At 48.0% G+C, this 26,917-nt stretch overlaps 1 protein-coding gene across 1 annotated transcript in view; it reads right to left on the minus strand.

Moving 5' to 3' along the window:
• The window catches only part of LOC105471777 (pleckstrin and Sec7 domain containing 4), a 30,443-nt gene extending 26,666 nt beyond the window's left edge, over positions 1–3,777 (minus strand). The window contains exon 1 of the mRNA XM_071077050.1: positions 3,565–3,777. Coding sequence (XP_070933151.1) covers positions 3,565–3,570 — 6 coding nt within the window. The 5' untranslated portion in view covers positions 3,571–3,777. The remainder of the gene's footprint in view (positions 1–3,564) is intronic.
• Between the last annotated feature and the right edge of the window lie 23,140 nt (positions 3,778–26,917).

Here is a 26,917-nt window from a genome sequence, read left to right on the forward strand (position 1 = left end):
AATCTTCACCACGGTGGGGAGGCGGTGTATGTTTCTCATGGAGAATACTGCAGGGGCTAAGCCTTATGTCCCTCTTGTGGGAGTTGAAGGACACAGAAAGTAGTGGCTGAGGGACTAGAAGACAGAGTCCCTCCCACCAGCCCCACCCCCTGGCTTCATGGCAATTTCTTTTTGACCCTAGGGGGCAGGAAGGAACCCAGCTGACACCTGGCACCCGGGTTGTGCTTTCTAACAGTGAGTTTGTTTTTCACCCTCAGCCTGGCATTGCAGCCTTGCAATTGCACCCTCTGAACCATTGCACCCTCCCCTCGGAACCATTGCACCTCAGTGCTCTGGCTGAAGAACTGGGAGATCGGGCACAGAGGCTGGGGTATGAGCCTGCCCTGAGTAGGAAGGTGATGGCCTTGGGTGCGCAGCACTCACCACCCTCCTTTGCCCATTTCAGGGTCACAGTGAAGAATGCAGAGCAGAATCCCATCCTAACTCTACAGCTGACAAGCCATGTGACTCTGGGTGAAAAACTCCACCTGGTTCCTTATCTGTAAAATAAGGAACTAAGACCCAGTAAAGCTACACTTCACAGGTTTGTTGTAAAGTTGGAATGGGTCTGAGTGCTGGGCCTGGCCCTTAGTGGGTGCTCAGGAAATACCGTGTCCTGCTCAGTTTAACTTTGTTGTTCTGCTGTCCATTTAGAGAAGCCAAAATTAACAAAAACAAACAAATAGCCCTCCTGGTCAGGCTCAGCTCTCGGCCTCCTCAAGGAGTCAGCCCTGAGCCTTCATCCAGAGGGTGCCTGTCTCTGTTTCCCTTTTTGAGCTTCCAGACTCAGCAAGCAAACACTCCCTCCTTTTACCCTGGACATGTTTTCCCTCCTATGGAAAAAGTATGAAGGCTTCTGGCGGGTCCAAGGACTTAGGCGGTGACCTGTCCTGTCCCTCTGCAGCCCAGGAAGCTGCCGAATTACAGATGTTGCTGCAGGCAGGAACCATGAGTGGAGCTCCCTGGCCTGGAGCTACAGGACAGAGGCTCTGTCTGAACCTGGGACCTGAAGCACCGTGAGAGAAATGACTAGAGAAGGCCCCACATCCTGCCCACACAGAAAGAACTATCATGCAAATTTGCACACACACACACACACACACACACACAGAGAGAGAGAGAGAGACAGAGAGAGAGAGAGAGAACCAGTGCTACTGAAGGCCTGTGGTGAGGCCAGCTGAGGCTCAGGAAGGGAGCAGAGGATGGCGGTCTGAGGTAGGCAGAGAGGATCCAGGGGAGAGATCATGGGGGTAGGGGTAAAGTGCCAAAGGGGACCCAGGACAGCTGCTGTGTGGGGAGGACAAAGACCCCTAGGGGGCTGGCGCCAGGCTGGGCCTCTCCTCCCTGGGTCCTCTCACCCCACATCCCTCACCCCTTCTATGGGTCTCTCCAACAAAGAGCTCAGCAGCCCGGGTTCCGATCCCCATGCTAGGCGGTTCCTTGTCTGTAGGAGGAGGGGCCATGTGATGCTCTAGAGTCCTAGGAAGCTGGGAGACAGGCCTGCCTGGGGCCCACTTTTTAAAGCTGGGCCAAGGTCCGATGAACAGAGGAGTATTTATCATCATCTGATGACAGGCCACCCTTCCCTGCATTCTAGCAGAGGAGTGACTTCAACTGTGGGATTTTAGGCCCTGGAATAAAGGGAGAATGGCGGTGTCAGGGGACTTTCCTTCCATGCAACTCCCTTTACTATGACAATAACGATTGCAGTGGGCCTTAGAGTGTCCCACACAGGCGCACTTTGAGAGTTCAGTGGTTCCTATTGCCCATCAGGACAACAGGCCTAAGCCAGAGCTAAACCAGTAAGGAGGGTCCCCTTACCTCTCCTCGAGCTTCTCCAGGATGGTCCTGGAAGGCAAGATGAAGCTGGGAGTCCCCTCATGGCCAAGTTGACTCTGAGCTCCTACAGCAACCACACCCAGAGCTGCCCCCACCCCAAACCCAGGCCTTCCAGACTCCCTCCTTCCGGAGTCTAGGGTCGAGGATCACTTGGGGCCTTTGGCCACAAAAGCTCCCACTGGGTACTCAGCCAGAGCAGTCACTGGGTCGTGACACTCACAAGAGATTTAGCAAGGAACTTCCTTCACCCTTCACTATTGCAGACCTCCAGGGGCGCTGCCGGGAGCCAGGGAAGGGAAACAACAGGGGTCAGTGGGGCCAGGGCAGGGAATCGGAGAAGAGTCAGATGAGGAGGGGCAGGCTGAGGGAGGAGGGGGATGAGACAGAGAGCAGGAGGGGGAAGAAGGGGCCTAGCCTAGCCCGGGCTCATGGCAGGTGCACACGGCACTGCCAGAGCCCTCGCCTCTCCCCTGCCCACCTGCCCCAGCCCCTGCCACAAGGACCCACATATGACTCTCCACATTCCCTGCTCCCGCAGGTTCCTCCAGCCCCACCCTAGGCAGACCCACTTAACTCACCTCCAAAGGACCCAAGAAGGGATGGCTTGGCCTGGGGTCCCCAAGAGGACTTCCTGGCTGCACAGTCGGCTTGCCCAGTGAATGTGGCTGTGACGGCTGGAGCTTCCGACTTCCGCTCCTCCTCACCACAACACACACCCCTCCTGCTCCCTGCCGCCTCCCCAGGGTTCCCTAGCTGCTCAACACCTCACACTTCCTGCCCACAAGACAAGAGTCTCTCCTCCTGGGCCCAGCACCTCCAACTCCCTTCCCCATGCCTCTGCTCCTTGGAGGCCCCCACCCTGCACACCAGCCTAGAAAGAACCTGCCATGGTGGAACTGTCCTCTCCCTGCCATGCAGGGGCCTGGGATTGAAAGGGAAGGGGCCGCCGAGGCCTGGTCGCTAAGCAGGTCCCACCTCCTTCCTCCCTGCAGTTCCGCCCCAGGTTCTCAGTCTTGCCCTGGCTCTCAGTCCCCTGCAGGGCACCCAGTGAGAGACCGGAGGGCCCTAAGTCAGGCAATTTCTGGTTTTTAACAAATGACATTTCAGTTTTTGTCTCATGTCACTGGTAATAACGCAAGTGATACAGTTGCCTTTTAGTTACAAAGTGTCTCCCAATAGCACCTCAACCCCTCCTCACACCTACTTTATGAAGCATTAATAAACCCATCATACAGATCTGGATCTGGAGACAAGCTCAGAGACGCTAAGCCACTGCCCAGGGTTGCACAGTTGGAAAATCCCAAAGCTGGGGTTAGAATACAGAGCCTCTGACTATGTGAACCAATGAACCTCCATTCCCCATGACTGAATTCTCAACACATGTCCTCGAGACACAGGCCGCAGTGTCCACGAGTGTGAGTGAGGCTGGTGGGGAGCGCACTCAACGTGCCATTCTCCTCCCTCCACCCAATCTACTTCCTCAGCATCAGTGACCATCAACTTCTCTGCTGAGGCTCCACCACTCCCACCCTCCCTGAACTCTCGTTTTCACGATTCCAGCTGACCAGGAGACTCCCTCACTTGTGCACTCACATGCACACCCCAACCCAGAGTTGAGAGGGTCGGGCTCTGGCTAACCCACAGCCTCACCCCTCCCCACAGGGTACAGAGTCCACAGGAACATACCAACATGGAGCCCGTGCACCCTGCTTCTCCACCACACTCTGGGTGCCCCAGATCCTGAGATTCTCCACTTCTGGGGCCCAAATGGCCTCCTCTCCATGTGGGCACACTGCACTGCCCGAGATTGGGTGGAGCGCTGGCAAGAGTCCTGATAGCAGAGACGGGAGCAGGTAGAGAGAGCTTGAACCTGTGGGCAGGTCACCCACCCACACGCATGTATGATACAGAGCGGGGTGAGGAAGAGAAAGGGAGGTGGAGCTGTGACATGGGCCAAAGGCTGGGGTGGGCTGTGCTGTGGCAGCAACACTCAGAGGCGGCTAAGAATCCTCCCTCCAACCTGGAGCTCCAGGCCATGATGAAGGTGGGAGGTAGGAGAATTAGGTAGGAGAATATACACTATTTTTTTTTTTTTTGAAACAGTTTTGCTCTTGTTGTTGCCCAGGCTGGAGTGCAATGATGCCATCTCAGCTCACGACAACCTCCGCCTCCCAGGTTCAAGTGATTCTCCTGCCTCAGTCTGCCGAGTAGCTGGGATTACAGGCATGTGCCACCACATCCGGCTAATTTTGTATTTTTAGTAGAGATGGGGTTTCTCCATGTTGGCCAGGCTGGTCTCCAACTCCCGACCTCAGGTGATCCACCTGCCTTGGCCTCCTATGGTGCTAGATTACAGGTGAGAGCCACCGCGCCCGGCAGGATACATTTTATATGACAGTTTGTGAGCTTTAGTCTTAACTTTCATATATTCGGACATATCAGATGGGGTCCTCCATTCTCCACTTCCTGCGGCTGGCAAATGTTGGGAGCACGCTTATCTCACCAGCACCTCAAACTCAATGTTTATAAGGCAAACCTGGTTCCTTCTCTTCTCCAAGCTGTTCTTCCTCATATATTTCAGCTTTTACAACTCTCTCTCCATCAAGCTGGGTAAGTCAGAAACCTGAAGTCACAAAGACCTAAATGCAAACCCTCCACTCCAGCCCCCAGCCTCTAGGGGTGCCTCCAGCACATGGCCATGGCTCAAAGCCAGCACCTGATCCGTGTAGGCTCTATGCTACAAGCCGCTGACCTATCAGGAATAAAACACATGACCCCTGTGGAAGCTGAGGCAAGTCCATCTTGAAAGCTAACCTGCCACATTGACTGAACTGAGTGACCCCAGTTCCAAGGCAGGGCCTCTATGATTTCCAGTTTATCTATTGTTCCCTGTGTAAGAGCAAGAACTTACTGTAAGTCCATAAATGCTACCTGTAGGTCAAACAACCTTGATGATATTACACTTCCATTGTCTTACAAATTCCATCTGAACCACCCCTACCCTATGGCATATGAGCCCTGGCTGTGGGTGCTAACGCGGGGATCCATCATCTCATCTCATCGCCGCATGAGACACCTACACGGCTTCTGTTGGAAAGTCCCCTAGCTTTCTCAGCCTCTTTCTTTCAACTTGTCAGCTTCCTCAGACTTTGGGGTAGGTTTGCTTAGGCCTGTCTACTGTAGAACAACTCCTGTTCTTAGGGAGCTTCCAGTCTACTGACAGAGAAAGAAAATAAACAATCGGACTCATGAATCAAACTTTATCATAAATTGTGAGGAATGCCTGGGAAGAAGCAGAGAGAAATAAGAGAGCAGCGAGGGTGAGCGCACTGTCTTGGGAATTCGGAAGCTGCACCACGTCCTGGTGAGAAGAGTCCAGCATGGAAGGGCATTTTCGGCTTCTAATTCCTTCCCTGAGGTGGGAAAGGTCTCCACATTTCCAGGGAATAGAAAGCAAGCCAGTGTGGTGCAGCGCAGTCCCAGAGGTCCAGGAGGGGCAGGGCCAGATCCTACAGGCACCCCAGTGGCAAGACAGGGTGCATTTTTTTTTTTTTTTTTTTTTGAGACAGTCTCACTCTGTCACCCAGGCTGGGGTGCAGTGGCATGATCTCAGCTCACTGCAACCTCTGCCTCCCGGATTCAAGCAATTCTCTTGCCTCTGCCTCGCAAGGAGCTGGGATTACAGGCATCTGCCACCACATCTGGCTAATTTTTGTATTTTTAGTAGAGACAGGTTTTCATCATGTAGGCCAGGTTGGTCTCAAATGCCTGACCTCAAGTGATCCACCCGCCTCAGCCTCCCAAAGTGCTGGAATTACAAGCATGAGCCACCATGTCCGGCCCAGAGTACATTTTTGTTTGTTTGTTTGTTTGTTTGTTTGTTTTTTGAGACGGAATCTCGCTCTGTCGTCCAGGCTGGAGTGCAGTGGCGCTATCTTGGCTTACTGCAATCTCCACCTCCCGAGTTCAAGCAATTCTCCTGCTTCAGCCTCCGGAGTAGCTGGGACTACAGGTGCCCGCCACCATGCCCGGCTAATTTTTTGTATTTTTAGTAGAGACAGGGTTCCACCGTGTTAGCCAGGATGGTCTCGATTTCCTGACCTCATGATCCGCCCACCTCGGCCTCCCAAAGTGCTGGGATTACAGGCGTGAGCCACCGTGCCCAGCCTTGTTTGTTTGTTTTTGAGACGGAGTCTTGCTCTGTCTCCCAGGCTGAAGTGCAGTGGGGAGATCGCAGTTCACTGCAACCTCCACCTCTTGAGTTCAAGCGATTCTACTGCCTCAGCCTCCCGAGTAACTGGGATTACTAATGTGTGCCACCATACCCAGCTCATTTTTGCATTTTTAGTAGAGTTGGGGTTTTGCCATGTTGGCCAGGCTGGGTCTGGAACTCCTGCCCTCAGGTAATCCGCCCACCTTGGCCTCCCAAAGTGCTGAGATTACAGGCGTGAGCCACCACGCCCAACCCCAGGGTGCATTTTTAAAGCAGAGAAATGACAGGTCAAAGAGTATTTGTGTATTTACTTTTAAGATCGTCCATCTGCTATATGGAGAACAGATGGATCTTTCTGCTGTATGGAGAAGAGATGGTAGAGGCTATGTAAGTTCAAGGAGACCAGTTAGGAGGCTCTGGGAGAGTCCAGGTGACAGGGGACAGTTACTTGGCTGGGACAGTCATAGGAGAGAAGGGAGGCATAGGGCTGGGAATACATATGATTATAGAACCTGTTGCTTCATTATATTTGAGGGGTCAAGATGGGAGGGGAAGTCATGGGCAACTTCCAGATTACTGACTTAAGCAACCAGATGGGTGGTAATAATGGCATTTGCTGAAATAGGAAAGAACTAGGAGATGAGGCTCAGGGGAGAAAATCCAGAGTTTAACTTTTATTTATTTATTTATTTATTTATTTATTTATTTATTTATTTATTTTGAGATGGCGTTTCGCTCTTGTTGCCCAGGTTGAAATGCAATGGTGCTATCTCAGCTCACCACAACCTCCGCCTCCCGGGTTCAAGCGATTCTCCCGCCTCAGCCTCCTGAGTAGCTGGGATTACAGGCATGCGCCACCACGCATTTTGTATTTTTAGTAGAGATGGGGGTTTCTCCATGTTGGTCAGGCTGGTCTTGAACTCCCGACCTCAGGTGATCTGCCCACCTCGGGCTCCCAAAGTGCTGGGATTACAGGCCTGAGCCACCGCGCCTGGCCCAGAGTTTAAGTTTTAAATATTGGATTTGAACTACCTGTGAGATATTTCAAGTAGGCAACTGAAAAACGCACCTGGAGCCCATCTGAGCTGGGAGAGGGAAGGTGGTGCCTACCCGGATGGGAGGGTACAAGTCTGCAAAGGAGACTGAAAAGGGACTGTTGCGAAGGTGAGAGAAGCAAGGGGAGAGCCATGTTCTCACAGAAGACAAGAGGTGGTTACTTCAGAAGGAGGAAGTGGTTGGCTTGGTTGACTGCTGCTGAAAAGTGCAGGAAGATTAGAAGCGAAAGTGATCTATATTGTACATGGCTAGAGGTTATGGACAAGTGGGGTTGGCAGCAGATGCGGAAAGCAGAAGCCAGGAGGCCAAGAGGTGAAGTGTCACCTCCTCAAATCGGGGCTCTGCCCCCTCCAGTCCAGACTTCCTGGTAATCCATGGCTTCCTGAAGCTGAAAGGGAGGCACCAATGATCTTCCCCCTTCCCCAAGTCCAGGCCCTGCCCCTCGGCTTAGTTATGGGTTCCCATCCTCCCCTTGACTTCTTCAGGGCAAGGACTGGCCCATGTGCTTTGCAGCAGAGTGCCTGGCTCACACTTGCTCCACAGCCATTTGATGAACGAATAAAGGTTGCTCAGCCTCTCTTCAAGACCGTACTAAGGGGAATGGGACCTGCCTCTCCCCGTTCCTTCCACGCAGTGGGTCTTGCATATTGTGTGTGTGTGTGTGTGTGTGTGTGTGTGTGTGTGTGTGTGTGTGTGTGTTGGGAGTTCCCTCCCCAGCCTGTCCTCCTCCCCACGGCACAGAGGACATACAACACAGCAGACACACAGCACAGCCAGGCAACTCTGCTGCCTCCCTCAAGGTAAGCTGCTTCCTGTTTGCCTGCAGAAGCAGCTGCTCAGCACAGGTGGCTTCTCCACACTGAGCACAGACCAGCGAGTGGAGCCCTCCTTCCAGGAGAGGGGCCCTGGGGATCTCAGCACATAGTCAGCCCCTCCTGGGAGGCAGAGGGTAGAGAGGAGAGAGGCCACCAATGAAGGAAATGGCCCCTGACATAAAGCCCAGGACCCTTTCCTGAGGCCCCCAGTGTGTTGACACTTACCAGGCCCTCTCCACGCGTCATCTCTAGTTCCTGGGGGGCTGGGGTCAGGGTGAGGGGCTTTATTATCTCCAGGCTACAGAACAGATGAGGAGACAGAGGGTCAGCCGTCACTTGGGCTTGCACAGGCAGGAAATGGTGAGGCTGGGATTGGACTTAGGCCTGTGGAACCTCCAAATGCACTTTCTGCTGTACCCCGTTACCACTGCATGCTGCAGAAATGAAAACCCAGATGGGGAGCAGGTCTTCTTCCCAAACGAGCAGAGCTAGACAGGGTAAGCCTGACTCACGCCTCCCAACTGGAAGTTCACGAAAACCTTTGTGCTAATGGAGCTGAAATACTGTCCTGGGGCAGGGTGAGAGAGCAGGACTGAAGCATCCAAATGGGCTCCAAATTAGTCTCCATAAAAGTCCTATACTTTAGAGAAGGCTGAGAGTGAGGTGGCCACATGCTCCTTTCTCCAGAAAAGGCCCTGTTCCCTCCCACCTCTCTGACCTCCACAAGCCTCGGCCCTGGAGAAGGGCAGACAAAACACCTGTCTCCCCATCCATTCCTCTGCCCGGTAAGATGTTTATAGTCCCCCTGGCCAGCTCGGCTGTGGGCTCCCAGGATCAGAGCAGGGAGGTAGGGCTGGGCCGGGGCTTCCAATGACTGGGCACGTGGCAGGGGCCAAAGGTGCCTCTCCTTGCCGCCTGCGACCTTAGAGTGGGAGGGAGAAGTCTCCTAGAGGCAGGGAAAAGAGGAAAGGGAGAACAGCCCAGCCCAGTGCTGACATCACCAACCTCTGAGCGCATGTGTGCGCTGGTGCTGCCCTGGGTGCTCTGGAGAAGGGCAGGAAGTGATTACAAAAGTGAATGACAAGCCTCCGTCTCCGCACTTGCTTGCCCAATCCCGTACCGATGCAGTGACCTTGGGAGGCTATCCTTACCCGCCCGTGGCCAAATGAAGCACACCCAGTGTCTGTGGACAGATGGCCAGGGACGGGGCCACCCAGGTCACAGCTCCCTGGCTGTCCTCTGCCCCAACACAAAAGCTCACCTCAGACACTCTCAAGGTCCTTCTCCTGGGCTCTTTCCCAGCTCTCTGTTTTTTAGATAAGCCCATGTTGTGGGCCTGTCCTTTCCACGTGAGCAGTGAGTTGCACACTGTGGTTATTCACCCTCTCTCCCTAGCCCCCTCGGCACCAGAAGGCACCCACAAAACATCTGCTGAAACACATGTGCATGCAGTTACTTATAATGGCAAAAATGCTCACAGCCTCAATATCCACAATAGGGAACGAGATAAATGAATAGATTACTGGGTAGCCATATAGCCATATGGTGAACCTAGGCAACCTTTAGCCATCTTGTTTTTAAAGAGTATCTAATGAAATGGAAAGATGCTCACAGAATTTTGTTAAATAAGAAAACTATTTATAATTCCACTATAGTCCCAAGTTTTTTGTTTGTTTTGTTTCTTTGTTTGAGATGGAGTGTTGATCTGTCGCCCAGCCTAGAGTACAGTGGTGCTATCTCGGCTCACTACAACTTCTGCCTCCCAGGTTCAAGCAATTCTCCTGCCTCAGCCTCCCAAGTAGCTGGGACTACAGGTGCACGCCACCACGCTCGGCTATTTTTTTTCATTTTTAGTAGAGACAGGGTTTCACCATATTGGTCAGGCTGGTCTCGAACTCCTGACCTCAGGCGATCCACCTGCCTCGGCCTCCCAAAGTGCTAGAATTACAGGCGTGAGCCACTGTGCCTGGCCTATGGTCCCAATTTTAAAAAAAAACTTGTTTGTGTTTGTGTATTTAGGCAATAAAACATCAAAGCATTGATTGACAGTAGCTATCTGTGCCTGACAACAGTATACATGATTTCAATTTCTTCATGCTTGTTTCATATGTATTCAATTTTTAAAAATAAATATACTTTATGTCTGTCTTCAGCAAAAATAATAAAGTTACTGTTTCTGCCCCCTCCCTTTCCCCTACTGAGTTAGGTACATGGCCTTGAACTTTAACTATCTAACAAGCCAGCTACTACTTTTGTTGGCTTCCATGTACATATGAATAAAACCTTTTTCTTCTGTTAATCTGGCTTTTGTCAGTTTAATTTGCAGGTCTCAGTCCCTAAACCTAAGAAGGAAGAGGAAAAGTGTTATTTCCTCCCCTACCTAGGATTAGGGTAAAGCACCTACCCCAAGATTACCTTCTCCATGAACCCACAAATCTGAGGCTGTGTTTGCCTACGTGGATATGTGGTACACATACTGAACATTAATAGCTAATCATTTATTCGAATATGCAGTAGACTAGGATATAGTGTAGCAAACCTGTGATTTAGGAAAATGCTAAAGTAGAAAACATCTACTTTATCTTGTTAAGTATATGTATTCAAAGAAAAATATTAAGTATTATTTAATAATATAATTCAATATCAAAACTCTCATCTCAAAAATTATAGTAGGGATATGTAAATGAGCAGACTCTTTGTGCAGCTGGATCTGACCTTTGCAGCATGTTCTCCTTTGGAGAAAGAGCTGAAAGTCTTCCTTGTAATGCTCATTAGCCCTGACTGGCCACCAATCACTGAATAGGAATTCAAGTGGGTATGAGTTGCAGAAAAGCAAAGCTCTAGCATTAAACAGAGAACAGGTGTGCTCTCACACAGTGAAGGAGGAAGACAAACTCAGAGCAGGACATTTCCTGGGCCTTGTAAAGGGTCACGTATTCCCCTGGGGAGGCTCACGCTTAACCCCGCCCATAGCAACAAAGCCGTGAGCTTCGCAGTGCCCTCTGCAGCAGCAAGGGCTGACGCACGCTCTGTCCACCGTCATCTTCAGAAGACAAAAGAGATGGCTGGTTTGGCAGCTCCTAGCAGGAAGAGCACTGGGGCCTCGGAGCTCATACCCCCAGAGGACAGCCTGCACACCTAAGCTTCCTGGGGCCATTTCCCTCCTCTCTGACTTGATACATCTATGCATCCTCCAAGGCAGAACTGAGAGCTCCAAAAAAGCAGAGTCCACTCGTTGGGCCTTGTTGTATGTACCCACCTCCCATCCCTCCCCTGCCCAGGCTCCACAGCAGCACGGAGTCCATGCCAAGAGGATCATTTCCAGAGGTTGTCAAGCCAGGAAAGGGCAGAGTTCAAAAGGTCATCATGTATTATTGCCTGGCCCACACTGTCCATCAGCTCCTCCCTGTAAACCTGCCCCATGCTCTGTTCTGGTTGGGCATCTCTCGCCCTCACATTCTTCTGCGAGGACCTCACCCAGTCCCACATGTTAACCTCCCACCTACTCACTAAAGGTTCTCAATTCCCTCTCTAGCCTAGCATCTTAATTACCAGCAGGAATCTTCTAGCTGGATGTACAGCAGAGCATCAGACTTCACAGCCTGCTCACATGCCCGTAAGCATCCTTCCCATCCCATGCCCATGCCTGCGCCTCCCAGGACCTGGATAGACAGGCATCACATCCACCAGCTTCCCAAGTTAGCAACCTTGGCACCAGCCCAGGCCCCTCTCCCCTCATGGCTTTGGTCCCCAGTCCTGCTGGATCCTCCTCCCCTGCGGGTCCCTGGGCTCCACCCCCTCACAGAGCGCCTCCTTGCTTTCCTGGAGAACTGCAGCAACTGCATGCCTAATTCTCCACTGGGAGATCACTCCTGCCCTAGACAATCTTTACCTGGCACCCTCCTCCCCCATTCCCCAACAAAGCCCCTAACTGCCTCTTTCTTCCATTGCTTTAAGGAATGACCAACCCTGTTGTCTGAGACCTCTCCAGCCTCTCCTAGGACCACACACCGGCACACCCTGACCTATGGCCCCAGCAGGCAATGAGTTCTTCCCTCAATGTTCTTGGCATGTTCACACATCCTCTCGGACAGCTCTCAATTCCTTCCCCAGTCCTCTTCATCCTTTGAGGCTCACCCCATAATGCCAATTCTCCTTACAATCTTTCTAGACCAATCCAATAGGAATTGACTATTACAATAATTCCGTAACTCCAGCTACAGAGTACAATGCAGCAATCAGAAGCAACAAACCAAGAGTACACACTGCAGTCAAACAGATCTTTTAAAAAATAGTGCTGGTGGCTGGGTGCGGTAGCTTATGCCTATAATCCCAACACTTCGTGAGGCCAAGGAGGGTGGATCATGAGGTCAGGCGTTCAAGACCAGCTTGACCAAGATGGTGAAACCCCATCTCTACTAAAAATACAACAATTAGCCAGGCACGGTGGCAGGCACCTGTAATCACAGCTACTGGGGTGACTGAGGCAGGAGAATCGCTTGAACCTGGGGGGCAGAGGTTGCAGTGAGCCGAGATCACACCACTGCACTCCAGCCTGGGAGACAGAGTAAGACTCCCTCTCAAAAAAAAAAAAAAAAAAAAGGCCGGGCGCGGTGGCTCAAGCCTGTAATCCCAGTACTTTGGGAGGCCGAGACGGGCGGATCACGAGGTCAGGAGATCGAGACCATCCTGGCTAACACGGTGAAACCTCGTCTCTACTAAAAAAAAAAAATACAAAAAACTAGCCGGGCGAGGTGGCGGGCGCCTGTAGTCCCAGCTACTCCGGAGGCTGAGGCAGGAGAATGGCGTGAACCCGGGAGGCGGAGCTTGCAGTGAGCAGAGATCCGGCCACTGCACTCCAGCCTGGGCGACAGAGCGAGACTCCGTCTCAAAAAAAAAAAAAAAAAGAAAAAAAAGAAAAACATAGTGCTGGTTAGCCAGGGGTGGTGGCTCACACCTGTAATCTCTGCACTTTGAGGGGCTGAGGCAGGTGGATCACTTGAGGTCAGGAGTTTGAGACCAGCCTGGCCAGCATGGTGAAACCCCATCTCCACTAAAAGTACAAAGATTAGCCAAGCGTGTTCACTTGAACCCACAAGGCAGGGGATGAAATGAGCCAAGACTGTTGACAGAGTGAGACTCTGTCTCAAAGAAAAAAAAAAAGTGCTGGTTTTAAAAAGAAAGAAAAATATAATTATTTATAGAGTGAAGCAATTATGACCCCATAAAGATGGGGTCTCATTCTGTTGCTGAGGCTCTAGTACAGTGATGCTATTGTAACTCACTGCAGCCTCAAACTTCTGGGCTCAAGTGATCCTCCAGCCTCAGCCTCCCAAGTAGCTAGGACTATAGGAGTGCACCACCACACCTGGCTAATTTTTGTTTATTATTACCTTTTTCTTTTTGTAGAGAAGAGTCTTGCTATGTTGCCCAGGTTGGTCTTGAACTCCTGGCTTCAGGCAATCCTCCCACCTTAGCATCCCAAAAGGCTGGGATTACAGGCATAAGCCACTGTGCCCAGCCCCATAGTGCAATTTATGTAGGGTTAAAAATAGATGCGTATATAAATCAACATCATATACCTTTCTAAAATACATCCAGATCTAAGGATAAACCTATCATAAATACGTCAGAGTAGCTGCTGCTCATGAGGGTAGGGTTAGAGGGTAAGTGTGAGGGGAAACCACTGGGACTAGGAATGAGGGATGAAGAGGAAATGATAATTCAATAACAACAATGAAAATTCAATTGAAAACATAGGCCAAGTATGTGAACAGTCCACCGAAATACAAATAGCTTGTAAGTCCTGTAACATCACTCACTAGAAAGAACGACCTATTAAAACTATAGCATGATGGCTTTTTTTTCATCTGTCAAATTGGCAAGAGCAAAAAGTTGAAGATACATCAAGTTGGTGGAGCCGAGGGGAGAGCAGCACACTCCTAAGTACAAAGACATGCATGCCTTCGGAAGGCAGGCTGCCAGTAACTTTTAAACCACATTTATGAATTCCTCCTGCTGATAACTTTTAAACCACATTTATGAATTCCTCCTACTGAAACAGTCACAGAACTGAGATTATATAGGTACAGGTATGCTTAATGTGTTATTGTCCATCACGGCAAACAGAAATGGGGGAAACAGCTTGTAAACCCACAGTGCACTGGCTAGATAAATACGGTAGCCCATTCAATGAGATACAGTATCATACATGTACTTAAAAAGGATGAAGGCGGGGTGTGGTGGCTCACGACTGTAATCCCAGCACTTTGGGAGGCTGGCCAAGGTGGGAGGATTGCTTGAGGCTAGCAGTTTGAGACCAGCCTGGGCAACATGGTGACACTCCCATCTCTACAAAAATTACAAAATTTAGCCTGGCATGGTGGCACCTGCCTGTGGTCCCAGCTACTGGGCAGGGGTTGGGCAGGGCAGGGCACTGAGGCTGGAGGATTGCTTGAGCCCAGGAGGTTGGGCTGCAGTGAGCCATGACTACACCACTGCACTCTGGCCTGGGTGACAGAGTGAGATCTTGTTTCAAAAAAAGAAAAAGCCAGGCGTGGTGGCTCATGCCTGTAATCCCAGCACTTTGGAAGGCCGAGGCGGGTGGATCACGAAGTCAAGAGATCGAGACCATCATGGCCAACATGGTGAAACCCCATCTCTACTAAAACTACAAAAATTAGCTGGTTGTGGTAGTGCACGCCTGTAGTCTCAGCTACTCAGGAGGCTGAGGCGGAAGAATCACTTGACCCGGGAGGCGGAGGTTGCAGTGAGCCGAGATCATGCCACTGTACTCCAGCCTGGCGACAGAGCGAGACTCCATCTCAAAAAAAAAAAGAAAAATGAAACCTGTCTATATGTCTTGAAGCAGAATGATTGTTAAGTATATGAAGTAAAAGAAGTGCATACCTAAGTATTATTTCCTACTATTTATGTTTTAAAAAAAGAAGAAGACAGGAAAGGTATATATACATACATGCTTGTTTACAAATAGAATACGTTGCTCTGAAAGTATCCTCAAGAAATCGCCTCCGAGGAGAATTGGGGATGACAGGACGGGAGAGGGAAAGAGATTTTTCACTGTGTACCTTAACGGCTGTTTGCATTAATATTTTTAAAAGATTTTTGAATACATGCAAATATTGCCTTTAAAAATATTTTTAAAGAGTATTTAACCTGTGTAAGTTCTATCTTTTTTTTTTTTGAGACGGACTTTCACTCTTGTTGCTTAGGCTGGAGTGCAATGGCGCAATCTTGGCTCACTGCAACCTCCGCCTCCCGGGTTCAAGCAATTCTCCTGCCTCAGCCTCCCGAGTAGCTGGGATTACAGGCATGTGTCACCACACCCAGCTAATTTTGTATTTTTGGTAGAGACAGGGTTTCTCCATGTTGGTCAAGCTGGTCTTGAACTCTCGACCTCAGGTGATCCACCTGCCTTGGCCTCCCAAAGGGCTGGGATTACAGGTGTGAGCCACTGCACGCGGCCAGTAATATCTTAAAAACATCTTTTTAGAAGAAGGAGAGAAGTAGATTGTGCTCAAACCCAGCAGCTGTCTTCTCTCTAACCATCTGTTGTCACGCACTGTGGACAAAACCTGCCCTGCTGGTCTTATGCCATCCTCCTGCTTTAGCATCCTGGGCACAAGGCTGAGCCCCAGCTAACTGGATCTGACCCACTGACCTACCGCACCCTATGTAGTCCTCACCCTGCACCTGCATCCTCACCATGACCTGAGACCAGTATTTGTGGAATATATCTCATGGCCACAACTATTTTATTTTATTTTTATTTTATTTATTGTTTCTTTTTGAGACAGAGTCTCGCTCTGTCGCCCAGGCTGGGAAACAGTGGCACAATCTCGGCTCACTGCAACCTCCACCTTCGGGGTTCAAGTGATTCTCATGCCTCAGCCTCCCAAGTAGCTGGGAATACAGGCGCAAGCCATCACGCCTGGCTAAGTTTTGTATTTTTCTTTCTTTCTTTTCTTTTTCTTTTTCTTTTTCTTTTTCTTTTTTTTTTTTAAAGTAGAGATGGGGTTTCACCATGTTGGCCAGGTTGGTCTTGAACTCCTAATCTTGAGTCATCTGCCAACCTTGGCCTCCCAAAGTGCTGGGATTACAGGCGGGAGCTACTGCGCCCGGCCGACCACGACTATTTTATAAAGGGACCAATTTCATTTGCCAACTAGGAGCTTCTCCAAAAGTTAGGGCAGGCAGAAGTCCATTTGGTGGACAGAATCTCTCCAAAATTTGGGCCCAAGGTTGGCTCTCTGACATTGTTACAGCATAGTGTGAGAGCGCTTGGCTCAAAAATGGCACTGCCTGATGGCAAATTCTGATTCTTCACTTACTACCCATGTACCCTTGGCCAACTTTCTTACTCTCTCTGGGCCTCAGTTTTCTCATCTGTGAAGTGGGATCAAAACAGTATAAACTGCATAGACTTTCTGGGAGAATTATTTGTGTTACTGCACACAAGTTACCCAAAGGAGGGTCTGGCATATAGTATGTGTTCAATAAATGCTAATGATTTATATGCTCTTGGGCTGGTTTGTTTTTTAAGAAAAACCTGCTAATGAGATCATATAATAGTTTTAAGGATGGAAAAAAATAGGTTATTGGAATTTTCCCAGAAGGCAGGTTTTTTCTCATCTTCCATTCCCTGGGCATTTATTAGGTTGGTGCAAAAGCTATTGTGGTTTTTGCCATTAAAAGTAATGGCAAACGTCACAGTTGCTTTTGCACCAACCTAATACTAAATCTGAAAACCTCAGGGTCTCCTGCCCACTATAATTCTCGCTGTGTGGCCCCATAATGTTATTTTTATTATTTTATTTTATTTTATTTTTGAGGCAGGGTCTCACTCTGTTGTCCAGGCAGGAGTGCAGTGGCATAATCTCTGCTCACTGCAACTTCTGCCTCCTGGGTTCAAGCGATTCTCATGCCTCAGTCTCCCGAGTAGCTGGGATTACAGGAAAGCACCACCACTCCTGGCTAATATTTGTATTTTTAGCAGAGATGGGATTTCACCATGTTAGTCAGGCTGCCCGTAATGTTTCGAAGGACACAGGGTGTGAGTAAGAAAAGCAAATGATACCTCTCCCACCAAAAGACATGCTCTCCATCTCTGTCGATCACCTCTTGCCCTACTTGGCATAAACCACCAGTCCTGTCCACAAGTTGGCGATTGTAAATCTTCCTGCCACAGCAATGCGGGGCACCACCTGCTTTCCTGGGTGCCTTTGGTCAAGGCTGAGCCCTACCCCGGTCTCCTTTAAGACGAGTCTCTGAGATGCCTGCGCCCCACCCCAGAGCCACACTGACCTCCTCCCTGTTCATCCAGCATGCCCAGCATTTTCACGCCTCGCTCTGGCTTCAGGGCCTTTGCACTTGCTGTTCCCTCTGCCTGAAATGTTCTTCCCCCAGGTAGTCACACCGCTATGTCCCACATTCATTCAGGTCTCTGCTCGAATTTCATCTCAGCACAGCCTGTCCTGACTACTCTGTGGGACACAGCAGCCCCTATCAACTTTAACTCCTTAAGCTGCTTTGCTTTTCTTCACTTCCTTCATCTGACACCACATTAAAATTGCTGTGTTGTTTATTGTCTGTTTTTCTCACAAGAAATAAGCTCTATGAGACGAAGGATTGTCTTGTTCACTGATGTATCCTTAAAACCTGGAATAGTGCCTGGAACATACAGGCCCTCAATAAATATTTGTTGAATAACTATACAAATGAGTGAGTGAGTCAATAGACCATGTTTTCTGGGAATCTTAATCTCTGTCTTAGATTTAAGCTTCCCAATAAGAAACGTACTCTTAGAGAGGGGCTACTCATCACTAGTCCATTGGAATCTTTTTTTTTTTTTTTTTTTTTTTTTTTTTGAGACGGAGTCTCGCTCTGTCGCCCAGGCTGAAGTGCAGTGGCCGGATCTCAGCTCACTGCAAGCTCCGCCTCCCGGGTTCACGCCATTCTCCTGCCTCAGCCTCCCGAGTGGCTGGGACTACAGGCGCCCGCCACCTCGCCCGGCTAGTTTTTTTTTGTATTTTTAGTAGAGACGGGGTTTCACCGTGTTAGCCAGGATGGTCTCGATCTCCTGACCTCGTGATCCACCCGTCTCGGCCTCCCAAAGTGCTGGGATTACAGGCTTGAGCCACCGCGCCTGGCCTGGAATCTTAATCTCTGTCTTAGATTTAAGCTTCCCAATAAGAAACGTACTCTTAGAGAGGAGCTACTCACCACTAGTCCATTAGAATCTCAATCTCTGTCTTAGATTTAAGCTTCCCGATAAGAAACATACTCTTAGAGAGGGGCTACTCACCACTAGTCCCTTTCTCACCGATCTCTTATAGGCAGCTTATAACTCCCTGCTCATAGGAACAGAGGGCACCTCATCCTGTGTCCCTACATTTTGAGGACCTGAACATGGGACCATTTTCCCATCTAATTTGGAAAGTCTGTTTGCTACACTTTCTAGCTAAGGCCCAAATTCTCTTATACGTTTCACTGTTGTGCCCCATATCCTTCTTATTGGAAATTTTTCAGTGTTGTTTTTTCAGCATTTATTGCTCTCTGAAATGATGTCATTCAACTGCTTACTTGCTTATTTTCTCTCTCCAACCCATATGTAAATAAGAGCAGTAGTATTTGCAGTGCCTACATGCCTGATTCCTAGTTGGCACTCAGTAAATACCTGCTAGACAAATGAATGAATGAATGTATCTTCTTTATATGCCTCACATAGAGGAAATATCACGTCTGGAAGAAAAGAATGAATCATTTGGTGCTACACACTGTCTAAACCTGACCCTGGTGTGTTCTTTATGTGGAGAGTCTCATGGACATCCAATTAGTTGCTAATTACATTCAATCAGCTCTGGGCTCAGGAGGGGCCAAGCCTGAGATTCAAGGGCAGGTGGGGCTTACCTTGCCCAGTCTTACTTTGATACTGTCCCCCAACCTAGACATGCAGACCGTGGACACAGAGGTCTGGCGAGCACATTGACCAGAGCAGCAAGTCCATCCTGCAGCATGGAAAAATCCAGCAAAGAACTCACATTCTTACCTCCATCATCCTACCGAAAAGATGAGCTAGACAATTCTAGAGCCAGAAAGAAATCCTAGAGGGATATGAGTTTGTCAGCTGAGTAGACACTGTTTACCTTCCCAGAAATGTCTGATACTTTCTTGCTAGACACACCTAGGAGAAGGGCCAGCACCCAAGGGGATAGGGAAGAGCTGCCTGGTCCTCTAGCCCAGTGCACTCCTGGGGGGGCAGCTCCCACCAAGCAGGGGCCAGCAGGGGCCAGCCTGGCCTGGTCATGAGCACCAGAAACCACTGAGGCACAGGGCCATGAGCGATTAGGAGCAAAGCCCTCAGTGTGGCCTGATTCTGACACTTGGGTCTTTAAGGGCTCCTCCTGCTCGCCAGCGGGGCTTGGAGCCAGGATCCAGCAGCGCAGCCGGAGTAGCCCACAGCAAGAGAGCGCAGGCTGATTCTTTCAGTGGAGAAAGTGTCCCCTTGCTGTCCCAGTCTCCGCCACTTGGTTAGGCTGGATTCTCAGGGTCCCCTGCTCGCTCTCAACCCTCTTTCTGGCTCCAGGGACCCTTACCCTCAGCGACAGCCGCTCCGCAGGTGCTCACCGGCTTGGCGAGACCGGTGCGTGGCACACAGTCACTGTTGAGGGCGGCGACGGCGGGGGGTGCCCCCGCCCGGCCCAGGCCTCCCCACGATCCCTTACCCATTTCCCGCCGGGCTCCTGCTCCGGCCTCCCGCCGGCCCGGGCGCCCCATGGCCCCGCGCCCAGGCGCCAGCCGTGGGCAGCGAGAGCTGTGGGGCCTCGGCTGCGCGGGGGGCTGGGCCAGTCCAGCTCCGGGCGCTCACAGGAGGGACTCGGTTTCCGGGACTGCAGGCTGGCGGGCTGGTGGCGGCGCAGGGCGGGGAGGGGCGGGCTGAGACCGGGCCAGGGTTGGGGTGTGGGGGGGCGAAGCTGTCGGACTGGTCTGACCGCGGTGACGCCAGGCTGGGCCGCCAGGCAGGCCGGGTACCTCCTGCACGCCCCGCACTGCACTGCCTGACCTGTGCGCTAGCTGCAGAGCTGCAGGCACTCCAAAGCCCTCTGGCTCTTTTTCCAGTACCTAAACCGGAAACTGAGGCCTGCCCTAGATACGTGCAAGCCTTGAAAGGGATTGTTTGGAGTTCTTACAAACCCCTTATTCATTTACTATTCACTGGGCACAAGAAAAAGTTGCATTATTTGATTTCCGAATTTCAGCTGTCCGTAACTGTTGACCTACAGTGAACATTCACTAGCTGGTTTGGGGATTGGTGGCATAGAAGCAAATAGCTATGATTTTACACTTAATCTATTTCAGCAAACATATGCTCAGAATAGGTTGTCATTGGCGAGAAGCTATTATTTTTCAATGTCACCCTTGATGGCACGATCTGGTTTCTATTTCTGTAACTATGTAAGGCACCATACAATGACATTTTGAGTTAAATGATTCCATATTTCCTGTATGTCGTGAATAAAAGTTCTCCAAAAGGAATCTTCCAGTAAGCAGGTTGTAAATTGGAGAGGCACAACCTTTATTGTAAAACAAAGGTGCGCTTCCAAAGAACAAAGGGAAGGCTCGGGTTTTATAGCAAATGGTCCCACACAGGTTTCCTGTGCAAATGAAGGCTTGAAATTTGCTTAGTTCTGACTGCTTGACAAGGCTAACTTCTGATTGATCAATACATCTGAGCCCTGACTGCGTGATACAGTTGAACCCTGATTGGCCAAGGCAGGTGAGCTCTGATTGGTTGGTTCAGGTGAGCTCTGAAATTCCCAGAAACAAAAGCTGCTGGTTTCCAGACAGCTCAGCCTATGTGACCTTTAGTCAGCAAACGACCACTTGGCTCTATTTTAAATTTAGGCCAATATGGTCCAGTCATTTGACATGTAAAAACGGAAAAATAAAATAAAACAGATCTAGGCCCAGTTAACCACTCAGGATCCATCTGGAAGAATTGGCTGTTTAGGTTCACATTTATTCACAATGTCTAGTGAACATTTTAGCTCCCCTAGGAATTGGCAACCTAGAGAGGTACATTTCTTGATTTGATGCTGCTAAAATGAAGCTGACCAGGCTCTCTGCAAGCAGCAACAACCCTGACAACACCTAATATTTATTGAGTGCTGGGCAATAAACTGTCTTAAAACATTTAACCCTTATGGCAACCCTACGAGTTAGGAAGCTTTTCACGTCATGAGGAAACTGAGGCACAGAGAGGCTAAGTAACCTGATCAAAGACACACAGGCACACAGTCAAGCAAGACCCAAAGACCATGCTCTAAATCAGCAGTGTGCAACCTTTTTGGCACCAGGGAAGGACTGCTTTCTGTGGAAGGCAATTTTTCCACAGATGTGGGAGGCGGGAGTGGATGGTGCTTCAGGATGATTCAAGCACATTACATTTGTCGTGTGCACTTTATTTCTGTTATTATTACATTGTAATATATAATGAAATGATTTTATAACTCACCATAATTTAGAATCAGTAGGAGCACTAAGCTTGTTTTCCTGAAACTAGACAGTCCCATCTGGGGGTGATAAGAGACAGCGACACGTCATCAAGCACTAGCTTCTCACAAGGAACGCACAACCTAGATCGCTCGCGCACACAGTTCACGATAGTTTTTGCACTCTTATTAGTATCTAATGCCGCAGCTGATCTGACAGGAGGTGGAGCTCAGGTGGTAATGCAAGCAATGGGGAGTGCCTGTAAATACAGATGAAGCTTTGCTCGCAATCCCCCACCCCCAACATGGTCTTAATAGGCCATGGACGGGATTGCTCTAAATCAATGTGCAACACTACTGCTTAGTCTTTTCAGATGGGGCTCTGATGCTGGGTTTAACAATCCTATAATTTATTAGTTCATTTGTTCAGTCTGCAAATATTCACTTCAGTATTCACCTACTGTATATATGCCAGGTACTGGTTAAAACAATGAACTGAGCACTCCAAAAGCTTGTAGCTAGCAGGGAATATAAGCAGTAGTGTGAGGTACACTGGTAAATTGTAAACTTGGGAGGCTGAGTGGGGTGTCTTTGAGGGGGAAAATCCTGAAAAGGAGGGAGCCACAAAGAACAGAAGCCCAACAACTACATGCAAACTCCTTTAAACTGTTGGCAGATTCCTGAACGAACAATGCATGGAGCAAGAATCTAGACAACCCAAAGGAGAACAATAGTGAGCAGAGATCTGCACAGTTAGTTTTCATCTCTGGGAAAGTTCCACCATCTAAGAGGGACTTGATTCTACCAGGCTTTCCATTGTAACCCTAGAATGACCACCCCTTAGCAGGAAGGACTGCATCCCAGCATTAAGGGATATACCCTAGAATTAGGGACAAAACCAAAAGAAATTCATCCAAACAAAGTGCAAAATCAAATCTCCACAAAACCAAGGTGAGTTTTCAATAATTTAACTTCCTGTTACAACAAAACTTGACACTCTTCAAAGGAAAATAGAATGCAGAGCATCTACAATATATCATTCACAATGTTCACCATGTGACAAAAAAATTATCAGACATTCAGAAAAGCAGAAAAATGTGAGCCATAGTCAAGAGAAAAAAATAAATAGACCCTCAGGTGACCAAGATATTGGGATCCAAAGATAAGGAATTAAAAACAAATGCTATGATAAATATGGTTTAAAAAAACTTCCAGCAAAAAAAAGATATAATGGGTAAAGAAATCAGGCATTTCAGGAGAAATACAACCATCTTTTAAATGAAGTACCAAATGGAATAGAAATAAATCCACATCGATGAAGGTGATATCTGTATCTTTATTACCCCAGAATGAAGAGACAGCCCAACTTTTACACCCCAGGGGGAAGCCTGGGCAGGTTTGCCAACAGCCCCTATGTAAGTTCAAGGCCTCCATTACAATATTAAGGTCCCCCCCGCCTTTTTTTTTTTTTTAGATGGAGTCTTGCTCTGTCACCCAGGCTGGAGTGCAGTGGCATGATCTTGGCTCACTGCAAGGTCTGCCTCCTGGGTTCACACCATTCTCCTGCCTCAGCCTCCCAAGTAGCTGAGACTACAGGTGCCTGCCACCACGCCCAGCTATTTTGTATTTTTAGTAGAGACGGGGTTTCACCATATTAGCCAGGACAGTCTTGATCTCCTGACCTCGTGATCCGCCCACCTTGGCCTCCCAAAGTGCTGGATTACAGGCGTGAGCCACCGCGCCCGGCCAGGGTCTCTTTTTATGATGTACTTCACTATGTGTTCGGGAAACATATGGAGCTCATCACAACTCCCTGTAGAAAGTGGGGCTCAAGGCCAGGCTGAGGCCGGGTGTGGTGGCAGGCACCCGTAATCTCAGCTACTCGGGAGGCTTAGGCAGGAGAATTATTTGAACCCGGGAGGTGGAGGTTGTATTGAGCTGAGATTGCGCCATTGCACTCCAGCCTGGGTGACACAGCCAGACTCTGTCTCAAAATAAAACAAGTGGGGCTCGAGGAGTCTGTGTATTACTCTGCTACTGCTGTGAGTAATAAATTGTCTTCCACCATCGTCTATTAGAATCTATAAAATTGTGATGGGCTATCTAGTTAGCTTGCAAGCAGAATAAAAACTCAGACCCTTTCACAGTTACTGACTTAACAGAGATAAAGATAAAACTCTTAAAAGCAACCAAATAAAAAAATGTACATTGCATGCGGGAATGATGAATAATTTCATCATATAGAAACCATGTAGGCCAGAGGACAAAATATTGTTTTGTTTGTTTGTTTGTTTGTTTGTTTGAGATGGAGTCTTGCTGTGTCTCCCAGGCTGGAGTACAGTAGTGCAATCACCGCTCACTATAACCTCTGCCTCCCAGGTTCAAGCGATTCCCCTGCCTCAGTCTCCCAAGTAGCTATGATTATAGGCGCATGTCACCATGCCTGGCTAATTTTCATATTTTTGATAGAGGCAGGGTTTCGCCATGTTGTTAGGCTGCTCTTAGACTCCTGGCCTCGAGTGATTCCCCAGCCTCGGCCTCCCAAAGTGCTGGGATTACAGGCATAAACCACCAGGCCGAGCCAAAATGGAACATCATCTTTAAAGTGCTAAAAGTAAAAAAGCTAGCAACTTATAGTGCTTTGTCCCCCAAAAAATTTTTAAACAGGAAGTAAGACATCTTCAAATAAATAAAATCTGACAGTATTATATGAAAAGTAAATAAATTATTCAAGATAAAGGGAATGATATTAAATAAAAATTACAATCTACAGTGAAGCAATGAAGAGCAGTGGGAATTATAGATATACAGATAAATACAAAATACTTTTTCACATTTGTATTAAGTTATTTAAAAGTTCATTGACTAAAGCAAAAATAGTCAGATTTTGGGAGATTTGTAACATTTGTAGAAGCAAGATGTATAACAAGAAAAGCACAAAGCATAGAAGGGGAAGAAAAATGGGTGTACATTGGAAGATTTTTATGTTGCGTATGACGTTTTATAATATTAATTCAGACTAAAATCTGATAGAAGATACAAAAATTATCGCTGAAAAATAGTTAACCCAAGAGAAGCCATGGAAGTAAGAAAAAATTAAGAAGAGGGAGGACACATAAAACAAATAGCAAGATAGAAAATGTATCATTAATACAATAAATACCTCAAATAAAAGATAGACCTGTCAAATAGGCTAAGAAAACAAGACCCAACTATACTGTGTTTACAAGATACACATGTTAAATATAAAAACCCAGGCTAGTTGAAACTAAAAGTACAGGGAAAATATACTATGTAATATGAATTTTAGACAAAGTAGGTTTTAATACAGGGAAATTACCAGAAATAAAAATGGTCATATTAAAATGACAAAAGGATCAATTTATTAAGAAGACATAACAGGCCGGGTGTGGTGGCTCATGCCTGTAATTCCAGCATTTTGGGAGGTAAAGATAAGCGAGTGGATCACCTGGGGTCAGGAGTTCGAGACCAGCCTGACCAACATGGTGAAATCCTATCTCTACTAAAAATACAAAAATCAGCTGGGTGCGGTGGCACATGCCTGTAATCACAGCTACTCAGGAGGCTGAGGCAGGAGAATTTCTTGAACCGAGGAGGCGGAAGTTACAGTGAGCCGAGATCCTGATATTACACTCCAGCTTGGGCAACAGAGTGAGACTCTGTCTCAAAATAGAGAAGGGGGAGGAGGAGGAGGAGGAGGAGAAAGAGGAAGAAACATAACAATCCTAAATGTATAGGAATGTCACAACAGAATTTCCAAATATGTCAAGCAAAAATGGAAGTAGAAAACCCACATAGTTGGACATTGTAAAACCCATTTCTCAATAATTAATAAAACAAGTATACAAACAATTATTAAGGACACAGATTTGAACAACATAATTGTTTAACCTGACCAAACCGACATCATATAATATTACACCACCAATGGCAAAATACATATTCTTTTCAACTGCTCATGGAATATTCACCAAGACTTATGATTCATGAACTATAGAAGAATCTCTAAATTTCAATGGAAGAAATCATAAGATCATGTTTCCTGACTACCATGGAATTAAATTAGCAATCCATAATAATATTCTATCTAAGAAAATATCCAAATGTTTGGAAATAAAGCAATGCACTTCCAAATAACTCATAGGTCAAAGAAGAAATCACAGGAAATATGAGGGAATACTTCAAATTAGAATGGCATAAATATAGAAAAACAGATCAAAGTAACAGAATTAAAGTGTCCTAATATATATCTACATATCTTTTGACAAAGGTGTCAAGGTAATTCATGAAGAAAGAAAAGCCTTTTCAACAAACAGTGCTGGAGCAACTAGAAATCTATATGGTTAAAAAAAATGAACCCTGGGACTTGTATCTAATATATAAATAATACTTATAACCCAATCATAAAAAGAAGAATTCAATTTTAAAGTAGGCAAAGGACCTGAATAGACATTTCTCTGAGGTAGATAAATTACCAATAAACACATGAAAAGATGCTCAACATCATTAGCAATCAGGGAAACACAAATCAGAATCACAATAAGATACTACTAGATTGGCTATAATAAAAAGTACAGATAATAACAAGTATTGGCAAGGTTGCAAAAAATTGAAAATCTCATATACTTTTGGTAGGCTTGTAAAATGGTGCAGCTACTTTGGAAAACAGTTTGGCAATTCTTCAAAACATGAAACATAGAGTTTCCGTATGACCCAGAATTTCACTCCTAGGCCTGGGAGGCAGAGGAGGATGGCTGTACAGAAGACTTCGACAATCACTCTCCCCACAGGAACACCAAGTTTAACAACGATCTATGCCAAAAAAATACCTTCATAAGAACCAAAAATCAAGGCCGGGTGCAGTGGCTCACCAGCACTTTGGGAGGCCAAGGCGGGCGGATCACCTGAGGTCGGGAGTGCGAGACCAACCTGACCAACATGGAGAACACCCGTCTTTACTAAAAATACAAAATTAGCTGGACGTGGTGGCGCACGCCTGTAATCCCAGCTACTCAGGAGGCTGAGGCAGGAGAATTGCTTGAACTTGGGAGGTGAAGGTTGCAGTGAGCCGAGATCGTGCCATTGCACTCCAGCCTGGGCACCAAGTGCGAAACTCTGTCTCAAAAAAAAAAAAAAAAAAAATCAGGTGAGCATCACAGTACCTGGTTGTAACTTCACAGCACTGAAGGAGGCATTGAATAGGGTAGAAAAGAAGGTTTTGAGTTACCTATGTCACCCTTCCCCCATCCCCCAGCAGCAGCCATGTGGCACAGGGAGAGAATCAATGAGCATGGAGGAGGGATAGTGCAGTGATGGCCAGACTTTGCATTGGAACTAGCGATGCCCTGACACAGTAGAAAGCAACACCAAGCAGAACTCAGCTGATGCACACAGTGGGAGCATTTAGACCAGCCCTAGGCAGA

The sequence above is a fragment of the Macaca nemestrina genome, chromosome 13 (genome assembly GCF_043159975.1).
Source record: "Macaca nemestrina isolate mMacNem1 chromosome 13, mMacNem.hap1, whole genome shotgun sequence".
Lineage (NCBI taxonomy): Eukaryota > Metazoa > Chordata > Mammalia > Primates > Cercopithecidae > Macaca > Macaca nemestrina.